The 15,902-nt window shown below is 40.8% G+C and overlaps 1 protein-coding gene across 6 annotated transcripts in view; it reads left to right on the plus strand.

The window, feature by feature from the left end:
* LOC123958873 (protocadherin-9) overlaps positions 1–15,902 on the plus strand; it is a 311,831-nt gene that overhangs the window by 15,428 nt on the left and 280,501 nt on the right. The window contains exon 2 of one of the 6 annotated variants that reach the window (XM_046032579.1): positions 14,681–14,705. The exons of the other annotated variants lie outside the window; for them this stretch is intronic. Coding sequence (XP_045888535.1) covers positions 14,681–14,705 — 25 coding nt within the window. The remainder of the gene's footprint in view (positions 1–14,680; positions 14,706–15,902) is intronic. 6 annotated transcript variants of the gene reach the window in all.

The following is a 15,902-nucleotide window of genomic DNA, read 5'->3' on the forward strand; positions in this document are numbered from 1 at the left end:
GTAATATGCAGAGGTGTAAAACATTTGGCTAGCTTATTTAGATGAAATGATTTAGTCCTGGTTGTGCAGAGTTAGCGAGGGCTGAATCAAGTAGTGTGTATAGAAGAGATGAAAATTGGTTTCCCCTATCTCACGGTGCACATAGAGACCCAGCCTGGTTTCCCCTCTCTCCACAGACTACCCTCTGACGATAATGTGCCCTGATAATGGATATATGCACCCAGATTTATTTTCTATTTCCTGCCACAACTGCTTTTCCTGGAAACTTCTTTTTTTTTAATGTATGAGCTTTATGGCTGCTTTCAGTTGTGACATTCAGGATGCAGAGCTCCAGTAGCAGAGCAAGGAGAGGAACATTTGCCGTGCAAAGAAGAGAGGAGGATGCTCTTCTGACGACTGTAACTTTTAGGCTCTAAAAGGCTCTAATGCAAGCTCAGATGGGAAGGAAGGGAAACTTTATCCACTCTGTTGATTTGTCTGCTCCGGTTGTCTGAGTTTTTTATCCCACTTAGCATCATTGCAGGAAACTAACATAAAACACAGAGTTACAATATATTACGGGAGTTTCTCAGTTGCTGAAGTCATTTACACATTTATATAGTGAATTTATACATGAAAACGTGAAATTAAAGCTCAGGTTTGATATAGCATATAGCATGTGACAGTACAGAGAATGACTAACAGACGTAACTGGATGTAAAACTATAGCTGCTTGGTAGGGTGTTTCAGTATCCCAGAAACCAGTCCAGCCTCTGTCCGGGGAACAATGAAGTTCCTTCACCACCACAGACTCTGGACTGTGGTTGCCCTAGGCCATACATGACATGGAATCGCCCACGAATGTGCATGTGTGTGACTGAGTGTGTGACTGAGGGGACTGAGATGATGGGACCTTATTCCCTTAACACTTATTCAACACTGCTCTAAGCTGTTCACCCATAGAGATCAGTGGCTGCCTTATTCTGGTCCATATCTTCACAGTAGGAAGTGTGTGCATGTGTGTGTGTGTGTGTGTGTGTGTGTGTGTGTGTGTGTCCACTTATTAATAGCCAGCCTCTGGGATAATATTCATAACCAGAGCAGGACAGAGGGGATTTAAAGTAACACACTGGGCAGATTGGACTGATTAATATCTTAGAGGAGCATGTTCTTTGATCTTGTGTTTACTTTGTGATTAGGAACACACAGTTTGGAGCCTCATCTCTCCCATGGACAAGGGAGGACATTATTGATTTGCAAGAGTACTGTGGTCTTTTTAAGCATATATTATTCTGTCAATGATGCTAGCTATATTTTATTGGGACAGCAATCTTGCTAATTATGCATTGTCATTTTATTAAAATAAGCCAAATTGCCTGCCTATAGCTATATATTTCACATATATTGTAGATTAATCAACTTTTCTTTTCCAGAATTCAAGATTAATTGTCAGCATTGCACTGATCTGCCTTGCTGTGTCTTCTTTCATGACAGAAACACAAAAATCTATTCTTGAAACAAGGGAACTGTACCGGAAATGAAGTCACCATTATGACAAAACTGTTTTCTTTTTTTATGAAATATCATGACCGCATATAGTGTTGATGGCTCTGACGGTGAGACCAAATGCAGTCAAATGCAGTGCAAGCAAGAGTCAGTTTGTCACTTGTTTACATAAGCACACAAATACACACATTCTATTATGTATCTTCTCTTGAGTCCTAACAGCCTATTGCACTGTGGTTAACCCATTCTGTGTCAGTTGTGTGTTTGAAACTGACCTGAGTTCTAACCTTCAGACCAGCCCCAAAGTTGACGCTAACCCAGACAGTGAATATCTATATACTGCCATTCATCCAGTTGTGTCTAAACCTCAGTATGACCTTATGCTGACACATTCTTCATCACTTCATACTACGGTGACTTTTGCATAGGCCCAGTCAGTTTGCTATGAAAGTTTATGAATGTTTTTTAGTGCTAATTATCAAACATTATCATTGTGAGTAAGTTTGCGTGCTGATGTTAGCTTTTAGCTCAAAGCAGTACAGCCTCACACAGCTGCTAGCACGGCTGTATACTCTTAGTCTTGATTGTGAAAGAAGGTTAATTTTATCCTGAAAAGTCAAGATTTCAATAATCTGCCCATTATTATCCAATTTGATGTAAGATTGGGTAACCGATTTGCTGATAGTCATAAAGGACTTCTTTATGTTTTGTCCTCTAAATACTACTGCATTGTAACATAATAACAACAACAACAATAATAATAAGTATTATTATTGTTATTATTTTTATTTACTTTTTTATTATTATTGGTTTGTTTTCTTAATAATTGATATTTGAAACCTTCAGACATCATTAGTTTAAAAGGGAAACTATAAAGCATCATTTGATGTCAGAGCTTTCTATTCTGCACCTGGGTGCCTGCATCAGGGCATCATAAGAAGGAATCCTTTCTTCTTGTGTGTGCATGTGTGTGATAACTGTGTGTGTGAGTGGGTGGAGTGGGTGTGGAGAGGTCACTGCCCTAATTGAATAATTGACAGGATATACTCTTGCCAGAAAACATATGACATATAAAAAACAACCTAGAAGTCAGTGACTTGGAAAACCAGTCAAATTGTCAATGAACCCTTAAGCTAAAAAGAAATGGCAACACGTATTTGCTAATTAGATGAAGGCTTCCTCCATCATTCTTAATTGTGCGGATGATAATGACGCACAGGTTTGTATTTAGTTTTTCAATTCCTTAGGCTTTACCAAATGCCATCTCTAATTTTCAACGAGGATCTGGCCTTGAAGGCCCTGGTAATATCAAGCACAAACAATCAATCCCAGCCAATCTCTTGAGGCCTTAATGGACTTGGAAAGAATATTAAGAGGTTTTGTCTGCAGAGAAGCTTTCTGCCACAGCAGTCGTCCCTCAGCTAATTTGTGTTTGTGTGCCAAGGGAGGCCACACACTGGGACTGCTGTAACAGGCTCTCAGTCCTACTTTCTGAGGAGCTGCTGCCAGGCCAACGAACTCACACACACATGCAAATATGTGCTCCCACATAAACACAGAAAGACTGAACAGGCTTCATTCTGCATTAAATCAGTCCATTTTTAGTCAGTAGCATAAATTTCAACAAGATATTTTTGACTATTGGCTATGCATAAGTCAATCAACATCTTTTGTGTTTTGGCATTAATGTCGGGCTTCTGTGTCGAATACAAGATGTCCATAATGCTTATTATATTGTGTGCGGGATTGAATGTCTTTGTGCAAGAGAGAGAGAGAGAGAGAGAGAGAATTAGAGGGTGCCATTTTTTGGGATGCCAGGCTGAATGCGGGGTAACCATAAGAATGTGGGACCAGTGCCAAATTCTTGGGTGGCAGTCCAGTTGTAAATCTGCCTGTTGTTGCCACACATTGCTACTGAAACTAAACGCTACCCTAGAAGTGTCACCATGTCTTAGCCTTACCTTGCTGTTTAGCATTAAAACAGCATTGAGAAATCTAATTAAAATGGGCTATTGTGAACCTCCTATCCTAGTTATTAGGCTTTCTGGAGAGCGCCTGTTTGTGTGGTGTGAGATGAGAGGGTTGGCTTAAGATTCTGATTTAATACTAGCCTGACATTTGTTTTTGATTTTTTCCTTCTTCCCCTATTCTTCTGTCTCTGTCAGTATTCATTTTCTGTCTCAGCATGAGTGTAGGAACAAGACCACAGGCTACCTCAGAGACAAGCTCTTCTTCACATATATGTATTTGTTTGCCATTCAATGAGACGATGACAAAGAATAAGGTGTTTTGCTATTATTTTATTTCCAATTTTTGTTCTTGGCCTTGTATCCTGTCCCTCTTTTTGTATTTCTCTTTCTTGATTTCTAATTTTCATGCCTGTTACTATCGTCTCCTCCATTTCTTCCCTGCTGCTCCACTCACTACATTCTCCTTCTACGGTCCTCAATCTTCTATCTTTTACGCCTGCACTTCATTCCTTCCTATGTACTTCTCATTTTGTTCTCTAATTTATTTCTCAATTTTCATCATTCACCATCTGCCAGTTGTCAATTTACTTCCCCCTCACCTCTCTTTCCATTCCTGTTTGCTGGAAGGCAACGTTCCAATTTTGCAGTATTCCACATTTTCTTCTCTTCTTGTTTTCAATATGCACTTACCCAAAGTGTATAACACCATATATAACTATTTGATTTTACCCACCTGAACCTTCCTCTCTAAGTGGCTGCTTAGCTGACTGCCAATTTAGAGTTTAACCTCAGGAGAGGAAGGCCATTGCCAGAGAGGCAGATGGTCAGAGGCGGAGGCAGAAGATGCTGGGAAATTCATCCTTTAACCTCTATTGCCCACTCTGTTATTCTGTCCATCTTCTCTCTTCATTTATGTGGCTTTATGAGTGAATGAGAGTGAGGGGCAAAGAGAAAAGACAGAGAGAGAGAGGAGAGTATGAAGGATGTGTGGGTGTGTTTTCAGGGTGGCAGCAGCAGCCCATGCGCTCAGAACCTACTTCACAACCTACCTGCATATTTTAAAGCCCTCATGCAATATTGCATCTCAGGCGTCTGCTGTTGTCTGTTGCCGCTCTCACCAATTTTGTGCCTCATTGTCATTCATGTGCAATCTGTTTGTTTGGCTAACCTCCTCATATTCAGACCATCTTAGCTGAGCTACTTCATGTCCATGTGTCACTGAGTGTATTTCGTACTCTCTTTTGTATATTCTGCATCGCTTGGAAATCAGAAATGCTGCAGGACTTTTTAACAAGCTGAAGGCTTTCACAGCTCCTTTAGGTGTTAGACTGCACAAAAGATTAAGACTGGAACAATTAAAGCTTCCAAGAGGCCTTACAATTGCACAATTGCTTCTTTGCTTTGCCTCAGTAGGAGTATGCCTTTATAAAAGTATTTAATTTGGCGCAGATAACTGTACTCTTGCTTCATGGAAAGATTTAGTGAGGTGACCTGTACCGATACTTTTGCACTGATTAAAGAAATAATATATGTCTGCTATTTTGATTGCTGACCCAGCAGGAAACCTCTTTATTGTGCACCAAGCAAACTCAGCCATACTCTATAATCTGGTCTTTCTTATCAACATCGTACTGTTTCCAATCAGCATTTGCAATGAGAATTTACCTCCACTGCCTTACTGCAATTTTTTTGTTCTTTACCATCAGCAGGTGTTTACAGTAATATATGTGAACCTTTAAATGTTTCAGTGTTAAAAAGTTCAGCACAATACATATTGCTTTAAAATGGAACAAATATTGAGCTAAGTATATCTCAAAGAACAAATGGTCTTGCATACATTCCCTGATAGTCTTAATGTAGCTTCATGGAAGAAAGTGGTACACTTTCAAAATTCCTCCTTTGAAAACCTTGCCGCACAGCATGAAGTTGTACTTCAGGAAAACATATTGTTCTTATTTATACTGGGTCTGGGTGCGAGACCGCTAATTTGTAGATATTATTTTGCTTTTTCATAAAATGAAAAAAAATCCCACTTTTAAAGATCCAGAAGTAATCTGTCATGCTGATCTTTTAAATAAAGGTGAGATACATTATCACCCTTCCGTTGAGCATACTGTAAAATAACCTAGAAAGAATCCTAGAACTATACATATTTATGCCTTATTACAAATGCTGTGTTAGTTCTGCTGTGCTTTTCTACTCATGTCAAAGCTTGTATGGTTTCCATTGGAAACCAGGCAGGATAAGAGGATGAAAGGCTCATTATAACCCCACTGAGTGAAAATTAGCCCATCTCTCTCAATAGTGTACTATCCTCCTCTTCACTGGACAGCCCTACATATCTTTTGTCATGATAATAGACCTGTTCTCTGTGAGTGGGGAGGTCATTTTCAGCTCTATAGGTCTTTTTCGGGTATTTTTCTTTTTCGAGAATGTCCAGTGTGTTTGTGTGTCTGGGTGAGAAACTGCTTCCCTATGATAAAGAATTTCTTAGGTGGGTGCTGTTCCCATCATGACCTTGGTCTTCTTCTGAAACAGAAAATCTGTTGTGATGTTCAGGCTAAAGTATGTGTGTGTGTGTGTGTGTGTGTGTGTGTGTGTGTGTGTGTGTTCTATACCCTGGTTTCCAAGAAAATGGAAAATGAGAGTGTTATTATATGTTGTTATATATGCTGTGCTCAAAAACATGTGTCAGAACCAGCTTTACAATACCATGCCTTTCCATCTGAGTTAGTGTTGGTGCATCCTAATCAATCACAGCATGTTGACCATATAATGATTTTTTATGGTCGGGGGCAAAATATACTCATAATGTCCAATAGCCACCAAGTCACACTCACTCTAAATCACTCTCAATACAGTGACTAATTATCGTCTGAACACTGCATAATGTTCTGTACAAAAATCCTACATAAGTGTACTGCTCAATACTGAGTGTTAATTATTTTCATTATCAGAATGCTAGAATCCTGTAAAATAATTCTATGCAAATCCCCTGCAACATAATACCTCAAACTAACAATTTATGTTTTTTTCAAATTTAAATGTTTTCTGACATTTTAAAAGAATTCAGGCCTGCTCATGAATGAGAGCCAATCATTGACCTGGAATGAAGGAAAAGGTTCACTTTTAGACTGACTGAAGGCACTGGAGGCTTTTCATTGGATATGGTTGACTAGTACTGGTTACACACCTTTGATAGTTTTTTAAAAGGTAAATTTCAAAATAATAATATAAGCTGACCCAGCAGTGATATAGGCATTATTAGTTTGTGGAAATGTTAGAAACACATAACAGAAACAGTTATTTAATGATTTATGAACAGTACAGAGTATGTACAGAGGATTCTCACTTGAAGGAACATCAATCATTCTAAGAAATAGATGTTTCAAAACAATGCAGGCTTTGCAGACTACACCTTTTAGAAGATCATATATTTACATAGTCGTCAATTTTGAATTTCTGTAAAATATCACAATCTTGCTCTGGGATGTTTGAGCCTTTTGTAGAAAAAAACTACAATTGAACAATAAGGCAATAAAATTATATTGTAGTTTACCATTCATTCATTCAAACCTTTATTTAAACTGGAAGAACCACTGACGTTGCCCTCATTTGCAATGATGTCGAGTCACATACAAGTAAAACAAATAGGACAAACACAGATGAATACACAAAAGAAAAAAATGTTAAAACAGTTACACATTGAGGCAGGGAGGTTTGTGATCATGGTTTTAAATTCATTCCAGGAATTTGGGGCATTAAAATAAAGGGCTGAATTTCCAAATTCAGTCAGTGTTCGGGGGACCTTAAGCATAAGCCAGTCATTTGAGCAAGTTAAATAGGCCAAAATTTCAGTCCAGCATCATTGGGGTGTAAGGTAGCAGCTTCCAACAAGACTTCTATAGATAAACAAATACCAATGTTTATTGTCCCTCTCTGCCAGAGAAGACTAACCCACCAGTACTATAGCCTATCACCAGTAAAAACCTTAGGGTAGAAGACCATTTCCAGGGGTTTAAGAGTAGAAGGCGCAGCATTTTCATAAATTATATCTCCAAAATCCAAAGGAAAGCAAAGTTGCAGGTTCTCATTGTCAAGCTGTACAGAAATTAGCAATATAATGTCATCGGCATAAAGATGGACATGACAGCCGCTCAATAAAGACAATGAAATTAATATAAATGGTGAGGAGACCGAAAATGATGTGTCAATTGTTCTCTGATAAACGGAGCAGACAGTCTTAGACAAAAAGGATTCAATTTATCCTCTTCAGTTGAACCCCTGGTATAGATGCTGTTGCCATTTCATTAAATATACTAGCACTTACTATACTATACTGTAGTTTGTTTGAGTTACTTTAGTTAATATGTATGCATACTTGTACAGACAATCTCAACACCATCTTATTCTTCTTCTATTTTAATTGTGCAGTCACTAAGACCAATCAGTTGTGGAGCGTAAATTGGAGGTGTGTGGTGATTAATCATGTGTTCTCACCTATGACTGGCAGTGGTGCTGTTATATTTGAAGAGGTGGGAGAGAGCAACTAAGCGCATCAATTTTTATTGTTACGTCAACAAGCCACTTTTCACCAAAATACAAACATCTGGACTAGGCAGCAAAATACAAAATAGTCAGACAGTGTGCATTTCAATGTCAGGAACGCAAGAACATGCACCAACTTAGTGCTGCTTTCACTTGTCTTCGCACTGCCACAAAAATAGAAACCATAGATTCCATCAGCACTACCAAAACAAAGAGTGTGTTTGCCGGTTCACAGTTTCTGTGCTTGTGCTTATGCGTGTGCCATTTCTATATCTGTAAATAACTTGCTCTTACTGTATACAGTGTTGTTTTGCTACATACCTTTTGTTGCAACCATGTGAGTGCAGGCCAAAATGTGCTATTTGACAGTTGTTGACAGATAGTTGCAATTAGAATACCTCTTTCCCGTTACATAAATCCTAAGAACCTTCTTTGGTTTGGTCAGGGGCATGGTCAAGGCAACAACTGAGACAGAGGAAATTATGGGATGTCTGTTTGCATTGTTATGCAGCGGATGATTTGTAGAATCAAGTGAATCTTTTTGGTTTGCTTGTTTGCTGTGCTAGAGAGTCAGGCATGTGTTACTTCCAAATTGGCAAGGACACTGTGCATACAATTTAGCTTTGTTATTGTAATAAACACATAAACAAGTAGATGAATAGGGCATGAAATAGAAAAGTCTTCTCAAGAAACATCATGTTATTTCCATCAATCACCATTACCAATGTCTAAATAGCATTAAATCATAATCAAAACACTTTGAGCCCTTTGCAGACAAATGTTGTTCACCTTACTTTTGTATTTTTGACCAGCTGCGATGGTCACAGCTCTTCTTTTGAAGCCATATATAACCTACAGCTTGTTTGCTAGGAATATATTCATTTTACAGCCAGTCCAAACGAATTGACTTCAGAAAATCCCACTGCAATTATACTTAATTCATAATTAATGCAGAGCAGACTGGGGACCTAATTTACACTTGTGCATTGTCGGTTTCCCTGCATGTGCTTGTCATTCTGCATAAGAGTAAACATGGCTTGCTTTGGAAAGAGGGTGGCATCTCCCTACCATTATCTAGACTCTGGGGACCTGTGCACTGTGGCATACAATTGTGCCATTAGATGATAAAAACAAAGGAAATGATCTGACTACCCAGTTGCTCCAAACAAGAGCAGGTGTGCGGAGCCATGTTAACAACAGGGAGTACCCTTTTATTTTGTAGTAGGCAGCACTGTTTATTATTGAACACCCTGAGAAATATGACTGACACTTTCACTTTTACTTGATGGAAGAGAAAACACAGACTTTGTTGATCTGCAAGTCAGATCCTTAGAGCTTGTGGTTATAACAACCTGAATACGTTCATAAATGTGTATACATGTATGTGAGTGGGTGTTAATGAGCGTACATCTGCTCATGCATGAGTTGGATCTGACTGTGTGTGTGTGAAGAGAATGGGCATCTTCGACAGTCTTTAGGAGTGTCATACTGATATAGAGTGCCTCTTGATCTTTGTTGTTTGTGCTGTATGTGCTTTGCTGTATAGAGTGGTATTTCTGATAGAGTTTGACATGCTGCAGCCGATGTGCACAGACAAAGGCTGCTTTGGAAAACCTCAGAGTATTAGTCCAATCACAGCACTGGCAGTCAAGCTGACATTCTGAATTTGTTATTCTCCTTTATTCAAGCTCGAACATTCACTCATATCCTGTCCATGAGCCACCTCTGTTGGATCAGACCGATCTGCTTGCACCCTGTCACAGGCGTGCGCTGAGTGTCGGTTATGTACTGTGGTACAGTATGTTTCCTCCAACACTCTGGTTCAGTCAGAGTAGGTTTGAAAATGAAAAACCTGATCTGAATTGGAACCAGTTGCAAAGTTGTTATTGCAATTTCAGTTATTCATTTCTTAAAGTTCTGACCTGATCTGCTGATCTAAATTGTTGGTTATGCATAAGTCAATATATGTGTGCATGACTAAGTTTTCCAAACAACCAAGAACCAAGACGACCTTAAATGTCAAGGCATTTACTCTAGCATAGCATGGTATAAAAAATGCAGTGTTTCTTATGTAACTTCTTTTACTCATAATTCTAGCACAAGTAAAAACGGATATACAGTAAACATTTAACTTGTGCATTGCAATGAAGCAAAAAAATACAGTAGGCCTATACATCCTAGGTGTTTTTCCCTTTCAGCACATTTTGGCTTAATTTACTCAAACAATATGTCAATAATCAGAAGGAGAGGTCCCTATATAGTTAACCATAATAACTCTTAGCTAGTTTCTGTGTTTACCTTCGGTTAGACTCAGAGACAAGCCTTTGAAATGATAAATGCAAAAGCTGTAGGGGCGACGCTGCTTGCTCCAATGTACGTTGTTTTGTGCCAGTCTTCGTTTCCCCAAATATCTACAACAGAGGTGGCAAGTGTAAAGTTAGCGTGACGCATAGAGCTACAATAGCCACATTAATGGGAAACAGTACAGGTTGAAATGAACTGGAATTCTCCTTTAAGGCACTCACAGCCCTTGTTTACGCTTAGGGAAAGTTTGTGGTCTTGGTTAGATGTTGACCATGACATGACAGTAAGATCTTACTTTTAAAACATGTTACCGAAACTTAAACCTTCCCCTAAGTGCTTTTGACCTGGGGTTCATTTCCCAGTCTCTGGTGGCACAGCCTTGCACTTTTTCCTTCAAAATGGAATTGGCAAACAAAAACATACTTGAACTGAAATTTTTTCTCACTTGGGAAGTTTTAAAGTGCTATTTGTAACAGTCTGTTTGGTTCTAATCAGAGGGTAGAGGCAGAGTCATATTAATTTCATTACCACTGTGGTGGTTATTTTTAGCTCAGAGTGCTTATGATTCTTCACGTGCATTGTAAGAGTTTGACAGGTCCTATTATTCACACAGCCGCTCATCCTCTGAGCTTGTACTTTTCAAAGCAACCTTTCCTGCTACTCATCACACACATTTTATTATCTGCATACAAAAGTAGCTAGTTGTTGTGATTTTACAGAGGATGATCTCACCTGAAAGAAAATTTAAAAAAGAAAATGCATAACTGAAACGGAAATGTTGTAATGTTCTACTACTAGCAGATTGGACTATAATTAAATGCTAAATTAATTAAATTAGGAAAGGTTAGGAAAATTAGGAAAATTTTAACTACACTACTCGTTCTCAACAAATGGCAACTTCAAAATTTAAAAAGTGAAAATGAAGGGAAATTAATTGATACTTATTTTCTAATTTCACAGCTTTTCAAAGTTCTGTTTTGTTTTCCTTTTTTGTTACAGTTTTCATTAAAGGAATAGTTGGACAATTTGAGAAATATGCTTTTTGTGTTAGATAAGAGAATCAATACCACCTTCATGTTTGTACTGTAAATATAAAGCTGCTGCCAACAGTCAGAAGTGACTGTGCCTGGCCTAGAAACAGTCTGCAACATAAGCCCTTATAAAACCATAACTTGTTATGTTATACTTACATTTTTGCACGGAATAAAAAAAACAGATATGACTTGTTAATTTGTGAGATTTAGAGGTGCTGGCAGGTGGATTTATTACATTTTTAAACCTTGAACTTGTGTCAGGGTAGATTCTTTTTACCCTTGTTTCCAGTCCTTGGGATAAGCTAAGCTAACCAGCTCTAGATTCATCATAACTGTTTAGATAGGACAGTTATAGATGAAATATTCCTTTAAATGTGTATAACTGTAGCACTTGACCCTTAATTTCACTGTCCATGTGCATTGCCATTCAAAGGTGTACTATCCATACTACATTTTGCTTTCATTTATTGATTAATTATGGATTTATTATCAATATTATAGTAATACGATTTGTTATGATCCTCCATGCTATTAGCAAGTATATAGATGACTTGAAACAACTTTGTTCTTGTCCTAACTATTTTTATATCAATATTTATATTATTAATAATATCAATATATAATTTTAACTGCTGGTTATTGTTATTAGTTTTGAAAACCAACAAGATTCTCACTATATTTCTCAACACCACAGAAGTCTTTAAAAAGGGTCTCTGTAGAAATGTTGGCATACAACAGAATATGAAGCACTGAATATATAACAGAGAATTGAGTATCTGCGGTAATGCAGGCTCTCTGTAAACATTCAAATGTGTCCTGGGTGATTTTAATTCATATGACAACATCATAATCACTAATGTAAATATGTAAACCCAGGAGGCTTTAAAATGTTTTAGATTCCCTTGCAAACATTTAATTGACTTTCTTTGGTATGTGTGTATTAGTGTGTGTGTGTGTGTGTGTGTGTGTGTGTGTTTGTGTCTGTCTGTCTGTGTGACTGTTTGCACTTTAGTTCATTCATTAAGTCTCCGTACATTCACAGCCAAGTACAGACACGAGTGAGTCACAAGTTGGAACACACATGCAAAAAGGGAACACACATTAGTGGAAGAGAACACTGAGAAGGAGGGGGAGCTGGGACAAGAGGTGACCAGGGTGTCATCGATTGCTACAGGGATGGAGAGATGTGTCCCTCGTTGTGAGGCCAGTCAAGACGAGGCAAAGCTGCATGCCGCAGGCCCTTTTTGTGCCTGATGACTCGCAGCTGATGTCTTATCTTGGCCAGTCAACACTGAGGATTGAGTGTGTGCACAGGCAAAAAAGAGAGGTGGGGAGAGGGAGGGGTGACAAAATAAAAAAAAGAAAATCAGTTATCTGGCTTGTGATACAACAGATGCTACAGATTTCTAGCAGAGCTTCAAGATTTCGCCCTGGTATCTCTGAACATTAAAGTTTAAGTTGAGAAGAGAGAGTGGCATAAAATGTAGGATAGCACGTAAATGCTTTTAATTTGCCAGCATTTGTTTTTGGATCAAGTGTATGAGGCTAACATATGTTCATCACACCCGTGAGTCACAGCTTAGTTTGTTGTTCTGTACAAATGAATATGGATCTTAGTAAAAGATTTGTGTAGCAGCTGATAGGGCCAATTGTTTTGTATTCTTTACTTTCTAATTCATCAGCTTACAAACATTCATGAGTAGAATAAAAATTGTTTTATTACTAAAAAATCTAAAGCGGTTCTCTCTCTCTTTTGTCCTTGCCCTTGGTGTACAATTCCTTATTTTTACAAATGCACTTAGTAATGTCAAAAGTAATTCAATTTAAACACTAATTTATACCACTGGTAAATTAAAGTTCAGTGCTTGCTGACCTGCAGAACAGAAAGAGAAAGTTGTGTGTGACATGCTCTGTCACTGTATCGACCGCTAAGCTCTTAAACATAACCAGTTGTTACAAATGGCACTGTAGCTGAATGAGCAAAATAGGCGCTGGCTCCTTGCAATTTTTTGTTGCCTCACTCCAGATTCAAAATAATAAGAATATATATATGTATTACATCAGATTATATTGTAGCCTGTTTAAGATCAGATACACAAATCATTACTATTCAGTGCTCCAACTTCATATAAAAACACAAGCAGGATTTTGTCCAACGCAGACAAAAGGAAAAAGAAAAGACTTTTACACGATATCCTTGTCAGTCAAAAAGAATCAATAGGCTGTACAGGTTGTTTTTTGCCAGGAGACACATTTGTCATCACCTATATCTAACCCTATGGGAGCGTTGACTTGTGTAGCATTATCTGGGTGAGAGTTAGCATGTTATTTGGCTAATGTCTTCATAATATTATAATCTTTACATAGCAACATGTACAACATATGAATGCACTATTTGTTAACGCTTATTGCATCCCCTAGGTATTTATCCCAATAATGTAGTATGCCTTAATAGCTCTTACTAACATTATTACTGCTCTTTCTAGTATCTACTGTTAACTCGTGGTTCCCCTTCGAGGGAACTCGAACTGCGTCGGTTACGACACTATGGGAACGCCTCTAGGCGTAGCAGGTCTGAACGTGAATGAAATCACTCCAATCCTATTGGCTTGTTGCTAGAACAGTAAGGTGTGACGGAATAACCGGAGGAGTATAAAGCACACCTGTACACACTCATCATTAGCTTTTTTCTATTCAGCAGGCGCTCTGTATGTTGTTTGAAGAAAGCTCCAGTCCTACAAGCAGTGTGTCTTACCTGAAGAAGAAGTCTACCAGCATGTCCGGCAACCAGATGTACAGAAGGTGTGTTTTTTCTTGCCCTCCGTACATCACAGATGGAGATTCTCATGAGATGTGTGTCTCATTTTTTGGGATGTTGCACGCTCGGGCGGCTCTCGAGGGGGCTGCCTGCGCCCGTTGCGAAGCCCTTTCCGTGCGGGTACTGAGGTACAGCATGGCTCTCTTTTCCGAGGATGGCCGGATGTGTTTTCCCCGTGGCGCGGGCCCTGCGGCCGCTGAGGCGGCCCAGCGGCTTCACTCATGGGGTTCACAGCGTGATCTGTCGGAGGATTTCGGGACGGCTGAGGCTTTTTCCCGACCTTCATCCGCTGGCTCCGACGCTTCCTTTACTCGTTCGGGAGCCCGTTCTCGGCTTCTCCCGCTCGCGGTTTGGATCCGGAGACGCTGCAGCAATCCGACTCCGAGGAGGCGGACGTGCTCAGCGTAGTGGACGATGACTTCCGGGTGTCGGGGTGGTGTCATCAGGCGGCACCCGACTATGACGTGCTGCTGGAGGTGGTGACTAGAGCCGTGGCTAAGCTCAACATCAACTGGCCACAGGAGGAGCAGACACCACAGGCTAGTGGTAAGCTTGATGAAAGGTTTCTTAACCACCACGCGCCACCTCCACGCCGGTCTCTGCCATTCTTTCCTGATTTACATGATGAACTGAGTAATCATGGGGCAGACCCTTCTCTACACGTCTTTCCACACCCCTATCACTGAACTACAGTAATGTGATGGGGGTTAGGGACCGTGGTTATAGGAGGATGCCTCGGGTGGAGGATGCGCTTGCGAGCTATCTCTCCCCTCGACTTGCGTCCTCCTTGGAGAAGCCGGCGTTAACCTCCAAGCCATGTCGCACCACATCTACGCTCGTGAGGAAGGCGTACATGGCAGCGGGCCAGGCAGGTGCGAGCTTGGCGGTGCTTCAAGCCTACCAAGCCGACCTGCTACAGGAGATGGTTCAGAGGGAGGGTCCCTCTGAGGAAGATCTGGCGGAGCTTCGCAGAACCACGGAGCGTTAGACGCAGGGCGAAGCGTTCCGCCAGTACCTCCCTCGCCTGGACCCAAGGCAGCTGAGGCTGCCAGGTGTAGGTCCCTTCCCTCTACGAGCTCCTACGGAGAGGAGAGGGAGCAGAGTGTCGCTTCTCGGGGGCCCCACCCGAGGAGCTGGGGCAGCGAGACGGCGCTCTCACCCTCAGCCTTCTGAGAGACGCGAGGACCGTCATCCAGTCCCGACGGAGCTCAGGGAAGACCGGGGTAGGGGAGTCTTTCTCCCCTCCCGCACCCCCCCAACCCCCCCGGAGGCCGATCGAGGTCCCCTCCGCCGTGGCAACGGGTGATGTTATCCCGCTGTTTACACGTTCGGGACACACCTGCCACCATTGAGTCCACGCCGTACTGCCTGCCCCGAGGGTCTGCAGTCAGGCGGCGTTCAGAATCACTCACCGTGGATCTTCGGCGGCTCTCCCCTGCCGTTCTGGGGCTTCAGGGGTCCACCAGAAGATCACACGAGACACCGACCACCAGCCCCGAGGGGCTGGTTCCATTGGCAGACCTTGCAGAGGCTTGGCGGAGCCTGACGAACATTTCTCCGTGGGTCCTGCGCACTGCCATAGATGGGTTTCGACTACAGTTCAAAACCCGCCCTCCAAAATTCAACGGGGTGGTTTGGACTGTGGTCCGCCCGGAGCAAGGTCCGGTGTTGGGACAGGAAGTTCTTACTCTGCTGAGGAAAGGGGCCGTGGAACGTGTCTCCCCCCAGACAGAGACGCCGGTT

Source organism: Micropterus dolomieu, linkage group LG20, assembly GCF_021292245.1.
Source record: "Micropterus dolomieu isolate WLL.071019.BEF.003 ecotype Adirondacks linkage group LG20, ASM2129224v1, whole genome shotgun sequence".
Classification (NCBI taxonomy): Eukaryota; Metazoa; Chordata; class Actinopteri; order Centrarchiformes; family Centrarchidae; genus Micropterus; species Micropterus dolomieu.